General features: G+C 24.7%; 3 protein-coding genes across 3 annotated transcripts in view; 2 read left to right on the forward strand and 1 right to left on the reverse strand.

The window, feature by feature from the left end:
* LOC112597454 overlaps positions 1 to 1,262 on the forward strand; it is an 18,319-nt gene extending 17,057 nt beyond the window's left edge. Inside the window, exon 8 of the mRNA XM_025343511.1 lies at positions 8 to 1,262. Coding sequence (XP_025199296.1) covers positions 8 to 1,262 — 1,255 coding nt within the window. The remainder of the gene's footprint in view (positions 1 to 7) is intronic.
* A 3,020-nt stretch (positions 1,263 to 4,282) lies between these two features.
* Positions 4,283 to 11,428, reverse strand: LOC112597466 (synaptic vesicular amine transporter-like). Its single transcript, XM_025343527.1, has 14 exons — positions 11,334 to 11,428; positions 11,114 to 11,208; positions 10,118 to 10,214; positions 9,873 to 10,054; positions 8,978 to 9,061; positions 8,723 to 8,908; positions 7,389 to 7,429; positions 6,435 to 6,491; positions 6,021 to 6,167; positions 5,821 to 5,964; positions 5,506 to 5,692; positions 5,101 to 5,234; positions 4,903 to 5,036; positions 4,283 to 4,439 (listed from the first exon to the last, which is right to left on the reverse strand). Coding segments are annotated over exons 1-13 (1,464 nt in total). The 5' UTR covers positions 11,336 to 11,428; the 3' UTR covers positions 4,283 to 4,439; positions 4,903 to 4,928.
* Positions 11,429 to 11,999: 571 nt separating this feature from the next.
* On the forward strand, positions 12,000 to 16,496 carry LOC112597465 (ras-related protein Rab-2A-like). Its single transcript, XM_025343525.1, has 5 exons — positions 12,000 to 12,085; positions 12,395 to 12,466; positions 14,064 to 14,307; positions 15,229 to 15,409; positions 16,413 to 16,496. The coding sequence occupies exons 1-5, from the start codon at positions 12,025 to 12,027 to the stop codon at positions 16,494 to 16,496; spliced, it is 642 nt and encodes a 213-aa protein (XP_025199310.1). The 5' UTR covers positions 12,000 to 12,024.
* Positions 16,497 to 20,651: the final 4,155 nt, after the last annotated feature.

A 20,651-nucleotide genomic window follows, 5' to 3' on the forward strand; every position in this document is an offset into this window, starting at 1 on the left:
GGCCAACGTACTTGGACAAGTGCAGCGAGACGGACGGTTCGTCGTGTCCGACGTGCCGGGCGCGGCCCGCGTCGGCCGCCGCGCCCGAGTCTCCGCCGCGCGGTCCGCTTTTGGTGACGTGGAAGGAGGACGTGTGGATAGCGTCCACGCTGACCGTGTCCGCGGTGGGCGCGACGTGCGCCGCGTGCATCGCGTCGTTCATACTGGTGCGGGTGTGCAAGAAGGACGTGATGGAGGGCAACCCGACGTTCACGTTCGTGCTGATCGCCGGCGCCCTGCTGATGTACGCCAGCGCCGTGCCGTTCGCCGTGCGCGACACCGCCGCCGGTTGGCCGCGGCACGCCGTGTGCTACGCAAAGCTGTTCGGTTCGTCGGGCAGCTGCGCGTTCGTGTTCTCCGCCATGCTGGCCCGGAGCACGATGATCGCCGCGTGCGACTGCGACTCGAGTTTCATGAGCCACGTCAACGGTTACCTGCAGACGTCTCTGTTCGCGTTCACCGTGGGCGTGCAGCTGGCGCTCACGGTCCAGTTCGCGGCCATACACGCCGCCGCCGTGCCGTCGTCCGACCTGTGCCACGTGTTCGTCGACGGCCCGCTGTTCCTGGGCACCATGTCCTACGACGCGCTGCTGCTGGCGCTCCTGTGCGTCGTGTCCCCGTTCGTGTTCCGGTCGAAGCGCAACTACCGGGAGGGCGCTTGCTTCGCCGTCGCCACTTACCTGGTGTCCGCCGTCTGGCTGTGCTGGTGCGCGGCGTACGCGGCGCTTCCCCGGCGGTGGTCCGACATGTGCGTCATGGTCGGCCTGACGGCGACCGCGACCGTGATCGTGGTCACCGTGTTCATACCGCGCACGTACATGATGATGTTCGGCATCGTCCGCGAACAGATCACCAGCTCGCTACCGTCGCTCGGCTACGGTCACGGCGGCGGCGGTGCCGGCGGCGCCAGCGTCACCGACGTCAACTACAGGAGCACGCAGGCCCTGTACGATTCGGTGCACGTGGCCGCTCCCAAATGCCAGTCGACCAGTTTCAAAGGCCAGTCCAACCCGAACTACTACTCGCCGGCCGGGTCGCACATACACTCGATCCCGAGGAGCCGGCCGCTGACTCCGGTCGACGATTACGACACGCCCCCGTCCATCGATCACAGGATAACCAGATTTACCCACAAGCCGCGCCCTCCCTTCCCCAGATCGGCAGGTTGTTCTTCCGGCACGTTCGTCATTCGTACCAAATTATTGACGGATCCTGATGGATAGATCTTAAAGCTAACGTCGACGACACCACCGCCCCGTTTAACGGTGCAATATGGTATCGCATCGTATAGGTATAATCGCATTCGTCGAATCCTCTCGTCCGTTTTGAATTTTTTTATTCGCCAAGCGTGTTCCCGATAATATTATACGTACGTATAGGTAACGTACTTGTAACTACTATTACACGTACACAAGTATCAGGCATTTCGTAATAATTATGTTTTGCACACAAAATAAAAACGATTTACATGAGAAATACTTTGAAAACGGATCGAAGCTTTTAGAGATGAACTGCAAGTTGTTAGTTATTGTTTATTACTTTGGTAAGTTAATTAACAACCAATTGAAATGGCGTTAGTTTGAAATTATAAATTTAATATTGTATTTATATTAAATATATATATGTATATAGTATATAACGATAAATGTATCTGTCATAATATCATTCGGTGATATTGGGCTCAAATAATTAGCTTAATAGCCCGTTACAATCAAATATTTAATCAAACTTCGGCATAAGGTTCAGAGACCTTTTTAGTTCTTAGTTAAACTCATTGTCTCTAGACAAATAAATAAATATCTAAGAATAAAATAGATGTCTATGAATGTCATTCCTTTCACTTAAGCTTTGTCCTTGTATTTTATAGCTTATATAATATAATATTTACTTATTTTATTTACAGTAGAACTACGGATTGTAAATATTCGCTTAATTATAAAAATAAAAATAATGGTGAAAAAAAATTAAGTATTTAATTTCATGTGTATAAAATATGTAATTTTTATGTAATTATCTAAAAATATGTAAATTTTATATATTTTTACTCAATACACATAAAGACGAAGAAAAAAATAAATACTCATCGAGATTTACGACAATTCTATGTAACTATGCATTACAACATGACAAAATATTTTATTAGATCTTTTCTAAACCGATGTAAAAACCTGAGACCTACTCATAATATTATTAATTTGTTAAGATATTTTCTGCTATTAAAATATACAACACATTGTAATTACTATTAAATAGAAAATTATCTTATTGATTTTGTAGTTACTATAGTTCCCTACCTCAATCCTCGATTTAATGACTCCTGTTTCCATATCATCAGATAATCAATTTTGTGTTATATAGTTCATGCGCATACCTAATATATTATACAGTTCATTAATCAGCTGGATAATAGACAATTTGTAATTATTTAAAGTGTATTATTATTAATGTTATGTTTCCAGTGTTTTTTAACTATTAGAAAAACAGTTAATCAAATATTGGAGTTATGAGTTCTTATTAAATAACCTGAAGTAAAGAAAAGTTTTAATATTAAGTATAACTGCAAATATTACATAAAATATAATATATAATATTAGTATATGTATTGTGTATATTATACAGGATAGAATTGATACAGATAATATTTTATATTCACACTGTTTTTGTAAATTTTGTACAATATTTTACTTACCCATTACTCTAGCTAGGGTAAATCGGTCGCTATACTCTTTCTCGGACTGCAGTTCAACTGTAAAATATTAAATAACTGTCGTCTGTCAAATGCAATGCAAATTCACCCCAAATACTTAATTAGGGCAAAATATAACTTATATTTTATGTATCTCGTACATTTTGTTACAATACGTGACGAGGAAAAAATTTCTTTAATCATGTACTCATATCAATAATAATTAATCGTTGAATAATGTATAATACCTATATGATACAATATCATATTATATTGATGATAAACTATACTTAACTAAAATGTATGGATAATATAACATTTTAATGTATTAGGTTACAATATCATAATATATTGTTTTCATAATTTAGCTTTATTATCATTGTTTTTGACATTTTATATATTAAATTAATCCTCGAAAGTAATGAAATAAATATATTTTAGAGAGTTAAGTAAATTTATTTATAAATGAAGAAGGTCGTAGGTATTTGGTGACAGGAAATAAATTGAATGAGAAAATTGATTAAATTATGTCTGGTAAGACATTTCGGCAGGACAATAAGGGATTAAGGTTTCACTACGTTGTGTTGAAAGTAAAAGACAATTAAATGAGGTATGCAAAAGGTTACCGTTTATCTCGTTAGCCGTTTGTGAATAGAGTATAGAAAAGAATCATTAGGGATAGCAAGGAGAGGGAGCTTATATAATTTGATTGGAAATAATGAATGGTTTATTCGACTGTACAAAATATCATTTACAGTGTTTTTTGGAAGATTGAAATCCAAAAAATATAATATAAAAACAACAAATCTTTTTTATTTCAGATAACATTTTTAATTGATGCCTCGAAATATATACCGATAGAATTAATGTAATATCCCTACTTGAATATCAGGTATTAATGTTTTTAATCTTAAGTTTTTATAAATATTTCTTAAAACTATATTTCTGATACAATTTTTTTTTCAAAAATTAATGAAACCGATTTTTTTTACATTTATGATCCTATGTTTATCTCACACATAATTATATATTTATGTGTCGGAGCGAATAATGTAACCGATTTGTTATCGACCGTTTGGACGAAAGTTAGTCTGACATAATTTCCACAGAAGTGACTTATTGTCAACTATTGTCTATTATAATTTATAATAGCAATACATAATATAATATATATATTATATATACTATAATATATATTTTGAATAATCATACATTTTTTTTTTACAATATTCTGTATCATTTTTTTAAATGGATATTTTTAGAAATGAGAATTTCGTAATTTAACTCATTTTAAATGATTTGTTTACACGTAACTAACATTTGTATGTTAAAAATAATTATCAATTTAGTATTGGATACTCTGGTTTTATGCTTTTTGATTAAAATTGATATTATAAAAAATATAAACATTATAAATGAAGACTTAGTGATTATAAATTAATTTTGATATTATTATAGTTAAATAACAATAACAATAATAATAATAATAATAATAATAATAATAATGTATTGGTCTAGTATGTTACGGTGGTTGGCCTCAGTCATTGCGTGCTTTGAGATCAAGCATTGACTAATGTCATTAATTTCCTAGATGGGTGACCACCTGCATTTTTACTTTTTAGTAACAAATCCTCGCCACATATACACGTGTTTTGAATCATGCCGTCCCCATAGTAAATACTGATAACTTAACCATTGCTTTTAAATGTTAAATCTAGAAAAACAATATTATATGTGTTAAACTTTTTTTTGCAATAAATTACAATGCATAGTTAGGTACTTTATTTTGATTAAATTGTATAGTTAACGGATTAAAAAATATTTTAGGTAATGTAATAAAAGTATACATGTTATTTAATTAGAAAATATTATATAAATTACATTTAAGTTGGTGCGTTTTTACTTTACTTTTTAAGTATATGAAATTATTAAAATACTTAATTCAAAAAACATTTTTAAACTTGAAATGCATTGGAATTTTTTACTTCTAAAAAACTCACCAAGTGGGACAATATTAATTTAGTTTTTACCAGCATGATTTTTTTACTCTTTAAAGTTGTAACCTTTTTATTTCAGAATATTCTCGAATTTGTATTATAAGTTTAAATATAAAATAATTATTAATGAAAATATCATGTAACTATAAAATAATACTTATTAAGCTTTGTGTTTATTACTATTAATAGTATTAACATTAACGATTTTAATTATTTTCATCCATTTCGTCGAGTTTTTTATAAGCGATATGTTTGTTAAAGAATGATACAACACTTGTGGACTTATAATCGGGAATAGACGTATCAATATTAATCTAAAAAAAAAAAAATTATTAGTGTATTATGTTTGGTTACTATCAAAGATATATTTATTTGTACCTTCTCCGTTTCGTTGTTCGAAACTTTCCTTAAAAATACTAACAGACAGCAATAAGATATATTTATGATTCCTACAGTTCTCATTAAATATGGAAATCCAAGAATTTTAACCACTTGACCACCAAAAATAGGACCTTAAATCATAAATTACAGTACTTGCCTCAGTAAATATGTTTAAGACAGGTACAGGTTTAAATATATATTAGGTACATACTAAATGATAAAATTTATTTTATCTAATAGTATCATAATAGCACAATAAAATTTTACAATTTTAAATATGAATATAGAAGTATTTAATATTATTTAAATCAATTCGATATTATATTTGTTTTTAAAAAAATGAAAAATATTATTGTAATTAATAATGTACGAGTATAATATTACGTAAACTGTTTAACTCACTAAAGGAATATGCTAAACTAACGGCTGTTTGTTGGAGTGCGTATACCGATCCATAATGCACGTTTGGATGTCTGGTGTCCACTAGATTTGCCAGCATGGGAACCAAAGCTGAATCCACTATTCCTATACCCAGACCCAAACCAAAATGTGGACAAATAAGTCCTATTGTCGTCGTAGCAGCCGGAATCTTTTAAAATATGAAGTTAAGTTATGATAAATATACATATAATATAATATCACGGTAAGTTATGAGTAGGTACTTATTTCACTAACATTGGTAATTATAAATTATTGAATATATGACGGTTAACTAACCACAATTGCTGATATACCAACTAGCAGAGTTGCTAGTATTGCCATTTTCCATTGTCCCATTGTGTATGACAAAGTTCCAAAAAAATTCGTGCCAATTAAATAACCGAGACTATCCGGAATGAAAACTGTACCCAGCTGCCATTTCTGAAATAATGACGATGTTATTACAGTATCTTAAGTTTTCAAAAAGTTCATATTACTTCTGGGTTTATAATTTGAATGAGCCAAATTGGTAAAAACGGTTCCAAAATAGCCATGGCAGATGATGTCAGACAAATAGAAAAAATGATTAACAGGATATATCCATCTTTTAAAAGATCTTTCCAGTTACCATTATTAAAATGAATCTATTAATGACAGAAATATTCAATTAAAAAAAAATGTTTGTGAGGTAGGTTTTTATAAAGTATAATAAATGTTAATATAAAAAAAAACTAGACAAATTTTAAATTAAATTATGAGTAAATATATAAAACAATAATGTGATTATTTGACCATAAAATCAATTAATGAATAAAATTATTTTTTTATTTATGCACACAGTAACTTAATAATGATAATAATAAATTACAATAATATTTTCATTATTATAAAAAATTAAATTAAATACCTACTTGATGTTTATCATTAGATGTTTGTTTTAATTGCAATATCTCATTGAATGAATTTTCCTAATGTATAAAACAAAAGTTAGACACATTGTTGAAGTACAAATAATTAATAAATATAATCATATTTATGTTAAATTATTTATAATTTAAATATATTTACTATTTAGACCACAATAGATTAACAAAGTTTTCAAATAAGATAGTGAAAGAAATAGTAGGTTATATAGGTATAAAAGAAAGCTAAAAATTAATATAATAGACTATAGAATTGTACTTATAAAGATAGTGATTAACTAAACTCTGAAACTAAGAAGATTGATCATTTGTCATGTTTATAAAAGAAACGAAATAGAAGGTAAGGAAGGAGAAGAAGCTTAAGAATTTTGTGAGGAATATAAAATGTTATTTTCAGAGGACACAAAGCTTGGGAACAGTTTAGGGGTAAACTAGATGATAAATGAGGGAACAAGTAGTTGAGATTATGAGAATAGATGAAAGCTGAATGTTTCTATAGGTAGGCGAGAGAAATACAATATAATATATTTAACTGTTTAGAAAAAAAAAAACTTTCATTCAAAAATATATTAAGTGTTAAGTAGGTAGAAAATGTCATGATAGGATAACTGAGTGGCGTGTTTTAACAACATAATGTGTAAATTAAAAACATAACCATTGTTAATAATATGAAACTTAAAAGCTGAAATTAACTTTTTTGTAAAATACCGTTTTAATTCAAATAGGCCATATTATATGATATAAATTATTTTTTTTTAAATAACTAAATAATTTTATTGTAAATGTATTCTGTTTTTATGTCTTCATCATATTATATATATCAAAAAGAAAAATTATAAACCTTAAATATTGAATATGTTTGAAAGTAAATGTATAAGTATTTTTTATTTAACTGAAAATTAAAAAACATGATAAATTATTACATATTATTGGAATACTAACCTTTTGTACGAGATTAAAATTAAAAATATAAAGTTGTAGACCTGAAAAATAAAAACAATATACAATGTTCTTTATTGATTGTAGTTGTATGTAGTTTTTATAATTTATTATATTTTAATTGAGTTAAAGAAAAAAAAATCAATCTTTTTGAGTTGTAAGACTTGTATATTTATAATATATTTTTTGAAAAAAAAAAAAAAAATGATCACTTAAATCTAAAAACAATTCTAGTAGGTCCATATAAAATTTATACTTTACAACTGGTTAAATTTATTTTAAATATTATAGGTTATTTAAATTGAATTATTTATATATACGTATCTAAGTAGATGTACTCATTTAATATTGTGTATTCATGAAATAATTTGTAATAATTTGTTTTATATTACTTATAAGCTTAAATATGTTAGATTGTTTTAGATATTGACTAATGAATGTATTATATGAATGTGTTTTTTATTTAGCTTTTAGGTTTGTCATCACGTTTTGAAGTAGGAAAAATGTTTTAAAAAATTTCCAGAACTTTTTTTTAAAAATAATCCGGAAAGACTATAAAAAATGCTTTTTCTAGACATGATATAATTTTTAAAATACTTTAGCTCTGAACTAAAAAAAAAGACTTGAGAAAAAAATATTTTTTTTTTTTAAGTTTTAGGTCTTAAAGTTTTATAGTTTAACTAAGGTTTTTTTTTATTTATTGTCCTCACAGCAATATACAAATATAAAGTTATAATTTAGTTATAAGTCAGTTTTATTTGAGTTCAAATTTTGATGAAATTTGTCAAAATCATGAAAATGCCACTAAAATATTATTTTTTAGTTGAAAGTTCGTATATATATTTTTTTTTTAATTCTAAAAATTATGGCTTGAAAATGGAATTTTAAATTCTTCATGAGTTTTTTTTTTTACTAGTATTTAAAAATTATATTTAGTATAACACTTAAAGTAAGATACATCTTTTTGTACAGCCAAGTTTAAATTTTGAAGATAAGATATTTAAACGTATTACGAAAGTAATAATTTATTCTCTAACAAATGTTGTTATAATATTTTTATTATACCATTAATATTAACCTTTGAAACGAAAATAATGATTTTTCATCTGGATTTTTGCCACTAATTGATTTTTTAAAATTTTTAAGGTATGTACTAAATTTTAAATTAATTCTATATACAGAACGACTTATTGTTAGACATTTTGATAACTATCTTATTGAAAATTGTTTTCCGAAATATTAAAATAAATAACATCCATCACATCTAGGGATTTTAACTGTTATTATTATTTTTTCACGAGTATATTAATATTTCTAAACTTTTAAATATAACTTACCTAAATTGAATGTTATGGCACATATTATAACATTAAATGGTGTTGACTTGTCAACAAAATAATAAAGTATGCTACCAAATGGATAACCGACTAAAACACCTAAGGCTATACTTCCCATGACTAGACCCATTACTTTACTGCGTCTCAAATCTGACATGTGATTTTGATTAGCAATTAAACACATACCTGAAATATAATTTATTATAGATATATAAATATCCATTATATTTATGTTTATTTAATAACAAGTTATACCAGAAACACTGATTAGTGCTGAAGCAGTACCTTGAAGACTTCTAGCAACTAGTAATGAAACGAAAGTCTCTCCATACGCAAACACTGTATTTTGAAAACAAATAGGTAACATAACTGAGCAGTAAATTGGTCGTTACAACATAATGCTAATTAATAAATGGATTAATATATTTGAATAAATAACCATAAACTATAATTATAAAAAAAACTAATTTAATATATTAGTATTAAAAATAAATTATATATTTTTTTTTGTTTTCAATAAGATGACATTTAAAACAAATTGTTTTTAATTCAAGCATTTAAAATTATAATTTTATTTATAAATAATGAGAATATGATTTATATTGGTAATAATTTATTATATATCATAATGTTATAATGTATTATGTTTTTTATTTCCTAAAAATAATTCAACTTTGATTTTTGATTGCAAGCACCTATTCTTTTTATCTTCATAAAATCGAATTCCAAATTAATAATTTACCTTACATAACTTAATTTGAATAAGTATCTAATATGTAATTATTGTAATTAGATCAAAAAATTAACAATTTTATTATTGTATTATTGTTACTATCATTTATTAATATTTTTAACTAAAATAAATACAATATTTTCTAAAATCTGAAAATTTTTATGCAATTTATTGATAATTTAATTACGTTCATATTTGAATAGATGAAATATTTTTTTATAAAATTAAAGTTTATATATAACTAGTTTTATTTCATCATTATATTATTGTGACATTACAATAAATTATATATAATAGCTACAAATGTATTTTTCTTGTTTTAAAGATCTTTCAAATATTATGTTGATTGTAAATTACGAAGTCTATATACACATTTTATAAATTAGATTTATATACATTTTAAAGTAAATTACTTACAAACTGATACTATAATTAAAAGAATTGATCCAAGGAATATTGGTAAACTGTATCCGACGTATGATGTTAAAATTCCCACTAAAGGATTCATAAATAACTGGATAATAGCTTTTGAAGATAACAAGATGCCTATTGTTTCATTTTCATTTTCCAATGTTTGCGATTTCATTTTGATCAATGAACTAAATATATTTCATACATATATTGAGTAAAATAAATATCAAATAAAACTTAAGCCATATTACCTAGAAAGAAGCGGTTGGTCTCTTCTAGTTACATTAGTTACAAAATGCGTTGTATTGGTGATCCATTGTATGTATAAATGTTCAGGAATAATTGGCACTATAATACATTTTACTTGGATTCAATATATTATATAGATTATAGCTGTATTAATTTTTTTTAAAAATATATTACGAAGTATAATTGTATACAAATGGAATAAAAAATAGGTAAAAATTTCAATCTTGAATGTTTATAAATTATTTTCCAACAAATTTACAAAATTGTGAGTTTCCTCATAAATTTATGGTAATTACAATTATTGATTTCAGTAAAAACTAAAATAATATGTAAAAAGTTATTTTTTTTTAAAATAAATTATTTTAAAGAATTTTTTTATAAAAATAAATAGAATAAGGTTTAAGACTTGTCTGAGGATCAATATAATCGATATATATGTATGCTAAATAGGTAATATAATAAATAGGTACATTAAGTATTTTGCTCTGCTATATATCAACTGTAAAGTATAATATATGTTTTGAAATTAAATTGTTATATCTGATTTAGTAGTGTTTAAACATTTTAAACTACGTGACAAAAAAATTATGTTAGATAATTAAAACTTCAAATAATACCATAATAATTATTTCATTGATTAATACGTGTATTAATTATGCGATTTGAATAATTATTTTGAAATTAAATGCTAAAAATTACTAACTTTAATTGTTACTTTATATCAAAGTTAAGCTGGTTAAAAATTAAAATTAACAACAACATAAATAATTCTATGATTTATTGTAGTATTACTTTTAATTATAATTTATTTTTGTGTGAATTTTTTTACTATGAATATTTTTCTTTGAATTAAAGCGCAATATTTTTTATTACGCTGTTGATATTCAAAATGTACATGCCTAATATACTGTTATAATATATATGGCATTTTTAATATTATGGATCTATAAATAATGTTTATTTATACCTACGTAATAATATAATTTATATTATCTCACCAACTACAGTCAAAAGTACATTGTCCAAAAACATTGATAAGTAGACAACGGAGATCACACCCAAATCGCTCTCCATGTTTTGTGATAAAATTGACCTGTTGATTATAAATTTCATTATATAGACCTATACTATATGTAATGACATCAATAATGTGGGTCATGTAGGAATTTAACTCGATAAAATTAAGTCAACGCATTAATAAGTAAAACAGATACAAACATTTTGAATAAGTTAATATATGCGACTGAATTTATGTAGGTACATAAAAAAAAAAAACACAACTAAGATATTCTTGCACTGGAGCCAAGTGTTGCACGTAGATCGAACAACATGTAAATGTTCTTCGTTATAGTTAAGTGTACTTATTCTAGGGTTACTTGTTTTCAGAGTTGCTGGAAAAAATGATTTCCTGTCCACTGGACAACGCGCGTTGTCGTGGTAACATTCAATTTTATCGTCGCACATGCTATTTAACGTTCTATTTTTTTTTTATCTTTTGTCAACACCAATGGTTTTTGAATTTAGTACCTAAAAAGGGTACTTGTATGGAAGTAAAACAATCATATTTTAGTAATATGATATATACGTATTAGTAAATATATTTACTGGTTGCTGATCTCTGAACTTAATTTTTTTTATTATCTCAATGTACAATAGTTCACAAATTTATAGAATCAATAGTTTTGTTTACGTATTATTATTATTGTCATTGTTTTCAGTAATATAGGTTATTATAATTGTTACAATTGAACAATTGTCATTCGTACATTGTTACTACTTATTATTTACGTCTCAGAAATTGTAAAAATTAATATTTTAAAATATATCTACTTAAATATATATATTTTTTTGGTTTTATGATAGTTTTGTAGTTTAATTAATTTATAACTTAACTAAATAGTATTTTAAAATGCCGAGAAATAACGAATGCTATGATTATTTGTTTAAATATATTGTGGTGGGAGATGTAGGTAAGTACTTAATTATTATATAAATGTCAATACTTAGGTTATTTATATTATAAGCTCTAAATATATTTTAATTTTTAATTTTTATTATATGATGTCAATAAAAATCTCCCATTAACAATATAAAATAAGATATATTTTCTATTAAAATTTTGATTACAACCTTTATATTCATTTTTATAAGTATTTTTTTTTTTAAAATAATAATAAACGAGAAATAAAATATAAAATTTTAAATTTATAATTTATTTTAATGGAAACTATCGTATTTGAAACTTAATTTTATACAAATAATTCTATCATGTGTTTTAGGTGTGGGAAAGACGTGCATTACTAGACGATTCTTATACCATGAGTTTGATTCTAAAGAGCTGACGACCATAGGTATACATTTATATAATAAATATTTTATTGTAAACATTTTAAATTCTACAATGCATAAGGCGATTTATAATAATATATTGGTAAGTATATATCGTAGGTATATGTTAAATTATTGTAAAGAACGCGTTTTGTGCGCGTTATTAAATTAATGTAAGTAAAATAATCTAAAACAGTATTTTATGCGTATAATATAGAGTGTAGAATAATAATTCTACAAAAATTTAAAACAAACTAATAAAAAAAACCAATATAATCGCTTTGTTGTATAGTATCTGTCGAGTAAATCTAATCATTGAATAGGTGTCAGTATTCAGAATATAATAAATTTTAATTCAACTATGAATTATTGTATACCTACGAAATATAATTCTGAGCGGAGACGGTTGATCAGACCATATTTTTATTTATTTAGATATCTATAAATAATTAATTTTTTTTATTAGTAACAATATAGGTTGAATTTATTTTTCCTAAAACAAATCACATATACTATGTAATAATAATTATTATATCATTACTAGTTGTTATTAACTTATAAGCTAATACTGATGAATCGTAGAAGTGTATAATTAGGTTAGTGATGTTAATATATCAAAATTAATTCAAATACTTTGGAAATTACATTGTGTATAGTAAATAATAGCTTATAGTTAACGGAACGGTGAAATGTTTCAAGTTTCTTCAAATGATTTTTTTTGATCATTATTTTTTATTTAAAATCCAATTGTATCAAAACTTAAACTTGAATTTTTTTTAATAACGATTGAAATTAACAAAATTGCATTCATGTTATTTTGAAAATTATAGGTTTCTAAATGAAAAAAATATGAGGAACCTTGTATTCAATTTTCAAGCTTTAGTATTATTAGTATTAACAATTTAAAAATCTTTAATTACAAAATAATTTGAAAACATTCAAGATTGTTAACTTGAAATACTTTTGAAAAAAAAACATTGTGACTAAGTATTATTGATTTTTGTTAAATGTGGTAAGTATAACTTATAAAAATTCTTGTATTAAATTTTAAAAGCCTTTTTATTCACAAATAAAATTTTTATTATACATAAATGAAAAAAAAAAATAAAATAAAATACTTTAAATTTCAAATATCTGTAAGTAGAAAATATCATTTGAATTGAATTGTATTATAAATAAAAAATTTTAATTTTGGTTAAAAGTTAATGTTTTTTTTTCAATGTTATTTTTAAAAGTACTTAGAATTTTTTCTTTCATGCCCTTCAAAGTACCAACTTGATCTAATTTTGAAAAACACTCTCGACGTTCAAGATTAAAGTATTTTTTACTATAAAACGTATAGGTGGAACAAAAAAAAAAAAAAAAATAGACACTCACATACTTCATTGTAAAACCAATTTATTCATCGCTTTGCTCAGAATTGAAAATATGAAAATATAAGGTAATTTTTTTACTATTGGTCTGATTCAACTTTATTTTTGTGATCTGGTTCAAACTATTTATGGCAAATTTTCAGTTATATGAAAATATTATAACATAGCATATTATTATAATATTAAATATTATAAATTTTTAATTATTTTATAATTTTTAAGTGTTATGTTTAAATTATTACTTTAGGAGTAGATTATGGACATAAGACGTTGTCATTGTATAACAGGAAAATCAAAATAGCTGTTTGGGATACTGCTGGCCAAGAAGCATTTAAGTCTATAGCTAGATCGTATTATTCGGGTGCTGCAGCTTGTATATTAGTTTACAATATAACTAAACGCTATTCGTTTCAACATGTTAGCGAATGGTTAAGGGAAGCTCGACTTAATTCTGGTTCCAGAATGATGTTTGCGTTAGTGGGCAACAAAATGTAAACAAATATTTATTTTTTTATTCACTATACGACTTTAATTAATTTAAGTGAATTATTTTATATTAGCAGTTTGACAAAAGACTGTTATGGCTCATGGGCAAGGTTTTATAGGTGATAATTTTGTTTTCTCTCTTCATTACCTATTGAATTTATAATTAGATAAAAAGTTATAAAATCTAACAAATTATTGTATTTAATGGTTTAAATTTACTTGGATAATTTTTAACATTATATTATTATGTTTATGTTGTATATTATATGTACAATGTATACACGTGTTATGTATATAAACAATAAAATGGAAAAATAAACTTACATTATGGAACAAAATAGCTGAATGTTCATCACTATAAATTCTATTTTTGGATTAAATTAGTTTTGGTTTAAATATATAATATATTGTATGTATGTGAATACATATCATATATTATTATGATATAGTTATTAATTAATATTTTATACATTTTTATAAATTTTTTTTTAATTTCTTAATTTTAATTTTATATTTTTTCTTAACACTTATGAAATCTATTCAGAAAAATTAAAACTGATATCATTGGTTTTCTGGTAATTATGTTTGAAAGAATATTAAAAATAACGACTTAATTTCTAATCGATATATACATTTAATATAACTATATACATTATATTAGGAAAAATATATAGCCGTTACATAAAACTTTTTAAATTAGAAAAATCAATAAAAATATGAAATAACGTAAGACCTATAAAATCCACGTTTTACTTATAATTTATTAGTCATCACGAACATAAGTAATAACATAATTATTTTACTTTGCCGGAAATAAATATTAAATTTTCATGAATGTGTTGATACAAAAGCTTAACAATACCTATATATACAATTTCTATTTTTTTTAAATTTCATAATTAATATAATTTATTGTTATTTTATAGAGATTTAGAAAATGATAGAGAAGTAGAACGAGTTGAAGGTGAACACTTTTCTTTTAAAAATAGCTTATTATTTTTCGAAACTTCTGCCAAAACAGCAAGTAACGTATCAGACGTTTTTGAGGAGTTAGCAAAAAATTTATACAAAAAAGTTTTGAACGGTGAAATTGATGTCAATAGACCGGTAAGATAAATTTAAAATTGATTTTTATAGTTTATTAAAAAATTAGTTCAAAATTGGTCTAAGTATCATTTATCATATTGTTTTATGTACAAATTTTATATAAATTTTATTTTTATTAAAATTTAAAGAGATGATAAATTTGTCCCACAGGGCGAATTGGGTAAATATTAAAAGGCTTACAAAATAGATAAATAGTATGTAACTATGGCTAATAATTATTGATGTCATAAAAATAAATTATATGGTTTCAATAGGTATCAGTAAATCACTATCTTCTAATTTGTAAGACTTCTATGAGTTAAGAATGATAAAATCGTGTTTTTCTACTTACTAAATATGTTTTTTGCTATTGTTTTAAATAATATCATCTAAGTAATATAAATTTTACCATAAGTTTTATTACATCAATAAAGATATAATAATAATAAAACTCTTTATTTCGAAGTAGTGTAGATGGGCAGAGGTATAGGTGCTATTTCTATCCTTTTCCGATGTTACGTATGTATTATTATTGTTTTATAATTTACTTATAATATGTGCTTATTTTTAATCCAAACAAAATTTTGATCAAGAAATATATTTTAAAAAGTTGTATTTAATACCTTAATGGATTAGAGATTGAACTCAAATTGTTTAACTCGGTAATATCTTGAATTTTTTAGTAATTTTTATATAAATTAAAATAATTGAATAAAATAATTAATTAAATTTAAGAATTTAAAAACACATCATTGATTATTTTTGGGTAAACTGAGCTTCTTTTTTTAGTTAATTATTAGTGTTCAATAATGTCAAAATTACAAGTAATAATAGGTATACATAAACTTCTAAATTGCGAAACGTATTAACTAATTTTTAATGGGATAATTGTTTTATACATGTAATAAATATATTAAAATATTTTAAGTAAAAAAATCATTAATTAGTAAGTGATATTTTAAGGTTGAATAATTTAATACATTTATGAAGAAATTGAAATATATATTTTTTTTTATAATTACAGATATCAGGGGTTAAACTTGGCCGCAAACTTAGTAGATCAGAAATAGTGAAAAATCAAGCAAGTGATTGTTGTACGTTTACATAAAAAATAGTATCTACGTAGTATATTAAAACTAAGTAGTGTTTGTCTATTAATTTTTTGAATTTTTAACATAATATTATTGATTTTCAATTACTATCTTAATACTTTACCAAAGTTATTAATTATTATTATTTTGTTTCCTATTATTATAACTAAAGTTTTTTTATTTACACTTTCATAGCTATTAATATACACAGATATTAAATGTCATACTGAAAAATAAAAATTGACAATTTATAAACATTACTTTAACATCAACTACTCTACTAATGGAGTCATATTTATATTTTTTTGTTTACCAAACTTGGAAATTCAATTTATGTTATGATTATTAGCTGTAAATCTTTTAATATTGAAAAAATAAGTTGAATTATTCTAATTTATTACAATTAAAATAAATTAATTAAATTTTTATATTTTAAAACTGTAGCTTTATTAAAAATATATAACATTACATTTTAAAACAGTTCACTATTTATATGTATCTACACTACTTTTTAACTATGTATGCTTGTTAAATATTTTTTAGATTATAATTTTTGTTGAATAATATAATTAAATAAATTTAAAATGTACGTATAATATTTCTTGTAATATGATAATTTATGATATGTAAGAAGTAATTTTTAATAATTGTTTTTTGGTATAAATTTAATCAATGAAATATGACTTAAAATCAAAAATATTACTTAAAAAGGCATACTTAAGTTATTTTCGAATCCTATGAATTCATAGTAGTTTATGTGCATACAATTAAATATATTTGATTAGTATTTTTAATTTGTGTTAATATAATTATTTTTTAAATTTGTTTTAAGTCATCAGTTAATGATATTAAGAGTTTAAAAATGAAAGCAATAACATTTTTTTAACCCATTATATTAAATATAATATATATTAATTTAATTATTTTAGTATAGATTTACAAAAGATGCTGTTAAATCAACTTAATTGTGTTGATGTAATGAATTTAAAGAATCGTATAATAAATTATAATAATTATAATATGTTTTATGCAAAATAGTATGAAAAGTGAATGTTATCGACCTCAATTTACGCGTGAAGTTAATTCAATTATAGCTTATAAAAAATATTTATGTATATATCTTTATTATAAGAAATGTAAAAAATGCTTGCTCATTCTTAGAGTCCGATCTTAGATATTTTTACATATCTTTTCTTTGTTGACATGCTCATTGACTTAATGAAAACACATCGAGTCGAAAAATTAATTTTAACTTTAAATTTACATACAAAAAAAAATAAGTTAATAAATACTTAAATAATTTGTCATATTTTAGAGTATTTTGAAAATATTTGTATTTAAAATTATATTTTATATTTAATTTTAATCTATTGTAAGTACTTGTAAATTGTAATACATAATATATATTTTGATCCAAATTTGTTATGAGTTTTGAATTCTGTAACATTAAATCAGCCACTTATTGTTACCATTGAGTACCAGTTTCAGTTTTCAATTACTAATAACTAGTTATTGGTTATATAATATTATATTATTAACTAATAAATAATTATTACCTATGTACAATTTTTTTGAGATTTACATTTTAGATTTTTTTTTTATGACATCTAGTTAATTACTTATTTATTTTGTAAAAGCTTGTAACTTTAATCAATTATATTATTTCCAATAAGTAATTACTTATTTTAAATAGTTATATTTAATATTATTAATTCTAATATTTAAATGAAATAACTAATTTATTAGAATTTTTATTTTATTATTTTTACTAAATAATATGTTATTAGTTTTAAACTTAAATCTTTTAAAAATAAATAAGTAAGATATGAAAGAGTATAAATATTGAAGTACATACTACATTAAATATACATTAAATATGGCGTATTCATTTATATATTTATAAATATGTATGTTTAAAACAGAAAAATATTATTAATGTTAGACGAACGATAGTTATTGTGAGCATTTGAGTTTTTTACTCGTAACCCTTTTTGGGTTACGATGTTAATTTTTGGTTTTGGTAGGTACTTTTAAATTATAAGTAAGTAGGTACTAGGTATAGTGGGATATGTTATATTATTTTAAAAATAACTTTCAAACTGGTATATTTTTAATGTTATAAAAGGAGAACATGTTTAAAATGATTATATCCTGGGATCATAATTATATACCTTAAGGCCAATATAAAAATATTTTTGACAAATAAAGGTATTAAGTAAAAAAAAAGAAAAAGTTTTTTGTAGCTGAGATATTTGATTATACTGAGTTTTTGCAATTACGTAGCTATTAAGAATTTTGATTAAATGTGGTATCTCGTTGGAATATAAAGTTAATAGTCTTATCATCCTTCGTCAATAAACGAGTTAGTATTTTTTTATGTGCAATATAATAAAACTTACAGTTATAATTTATTTTGTAGGTCAATTGATAAATTTGTTTTCAATAAAATTGTCCAAATGTCAGTCAAAGGTTTGATAAGAGTTCCTAAAATTTAAATCGTTAAATATTAGAGCTTGAAAAAAAAATATAAATCCAAATTATAATACTTAAATATTTATATAACTAAAATAAAAATAATTAAATTTATATGTATTAAGATTATTGCAAATTATATGTATAGGATATTTTTTTTATCTCGATATAATATCATAAATCACGAATCTACTATATGCATTTAAACGTGTAAGTACATATTAATAATTAATAATTCAGTTGTATTATTGATTAAACCTAAACACAATGGGTATAACTAAGTAGTAAGGTATACAAGAAGTTTCTTAAACTCTATATATCAGTTTTCCTTCTTGTTGAAACTTGTAGTGTTTTGTAATTAGTAAACTACCTACTTAAATAATATTCGATAATATTAGTTATAAGAAACATTACTGTTTTGTAAGTTGTCTACTATCAAAAAAAAGTACGTGTTTAGGTGTACGCGAGCAGTGAAGTGAATTTTTTTTTGGAGAAATTAAATTAATGACAATAATAATTACGATAGTAGTAATTCGAATATTGTTAAAGGAAAATGATTTATTTTTTTTTAATTTACTGATGTTATGATAATGTTTGCTTGTTTTCATTTTGTGATCAAAGATCTGTCGTTTTGTTGAGTATACCTTCCATAAAGAAGTTTCACTTCAACAAAAATCGCATGTATAAAATTCAAGATAAAAAAATTAGTATTTACTAATTTCAATTATGGAATTGTTTTTGTTATAAATTAAAACTCAGGGAATTTGTAGGATTTGATTGTGTAAAATTTGAATTGAATAATAAATTTTATTAGGACGTGGATAAGCATAAAATAAAAAAGTTAAAATATGTACATTTTTATATTGTTATTTTTCCGAAAATTATATAAGAAACATGAATTATGTAACAAATAGATATTTCAACATTATTTTAAAATGTATTTTTTTTATATATATATATATAATTCCGAAGAGAAAACAATCAGAGAATGGACATTAACTATAGCCACTAGTGTACCTAATATATTGTATAACAAGAATAGCACTTCCAAAAAAGTAACTTCAAACATAAAGTTTGAAGATTTGAATGAATAAAAAAGGTAATGTAGTCAAAAATAAAACATTATTGTAAAACTTAGTATCTAAAAAAAACAATTTAATCGTTTACATTTTTGTAGACTGAACAGTGAAACTGCTATTTTATTTATTTTAAAGTTATTACCCTAAATATATATACGTATGTATATTTAAGGATAATGTGTATATAGAATATCCCATGGGGTTTCAACAATTTTTTGGTGGTTGGGTAATTTAGTTTCTATACTTTTCATTACTTGAAATAGTTCTAACATTATGGGATGTCTTGTTTACAACGAAAAAAGTACATTATATATTTTGTATAATTTATTGTCTTATTACATTTTATGAGTTATTGTAAGTTTACTATTAGGATTGTCGAATAATAATTTTTAATTATGAGTAATATTATTAAAATTAGTAATAAAAATAAAAATGATAATTATTATAAGTAAAATTGAGTTTAATAACTTGATAATTCAATCAAATAAAATTAATTTTTGCCATATTATTCTATATTATTTTGTGGTGTATAATTGTTGTATTTTGATATTGATGTTATTTCTAACGTGATATTATAAAAAACGTATTAAAATCATACTTGGAAGATTTTTAATAATATAT

The sequence above is a fragment of the Melanaphis sacchari genome, unplaced genomic scaffold (assembly GCF_002803265.2).
Source record: "Melanaphis sacchari strain LSU unplaced genomic scaffold, SCAv2.0 Contig41_pilon_pilon, whole genome shotgun sequence".
In the NCBI taxonomy this organism is placed as follows: Eukaryota; Metazoa; Arthropoda; class Insecta; order Hemiptera; family Aphididae; genus Melanaphis; species Melanaphis sacchari.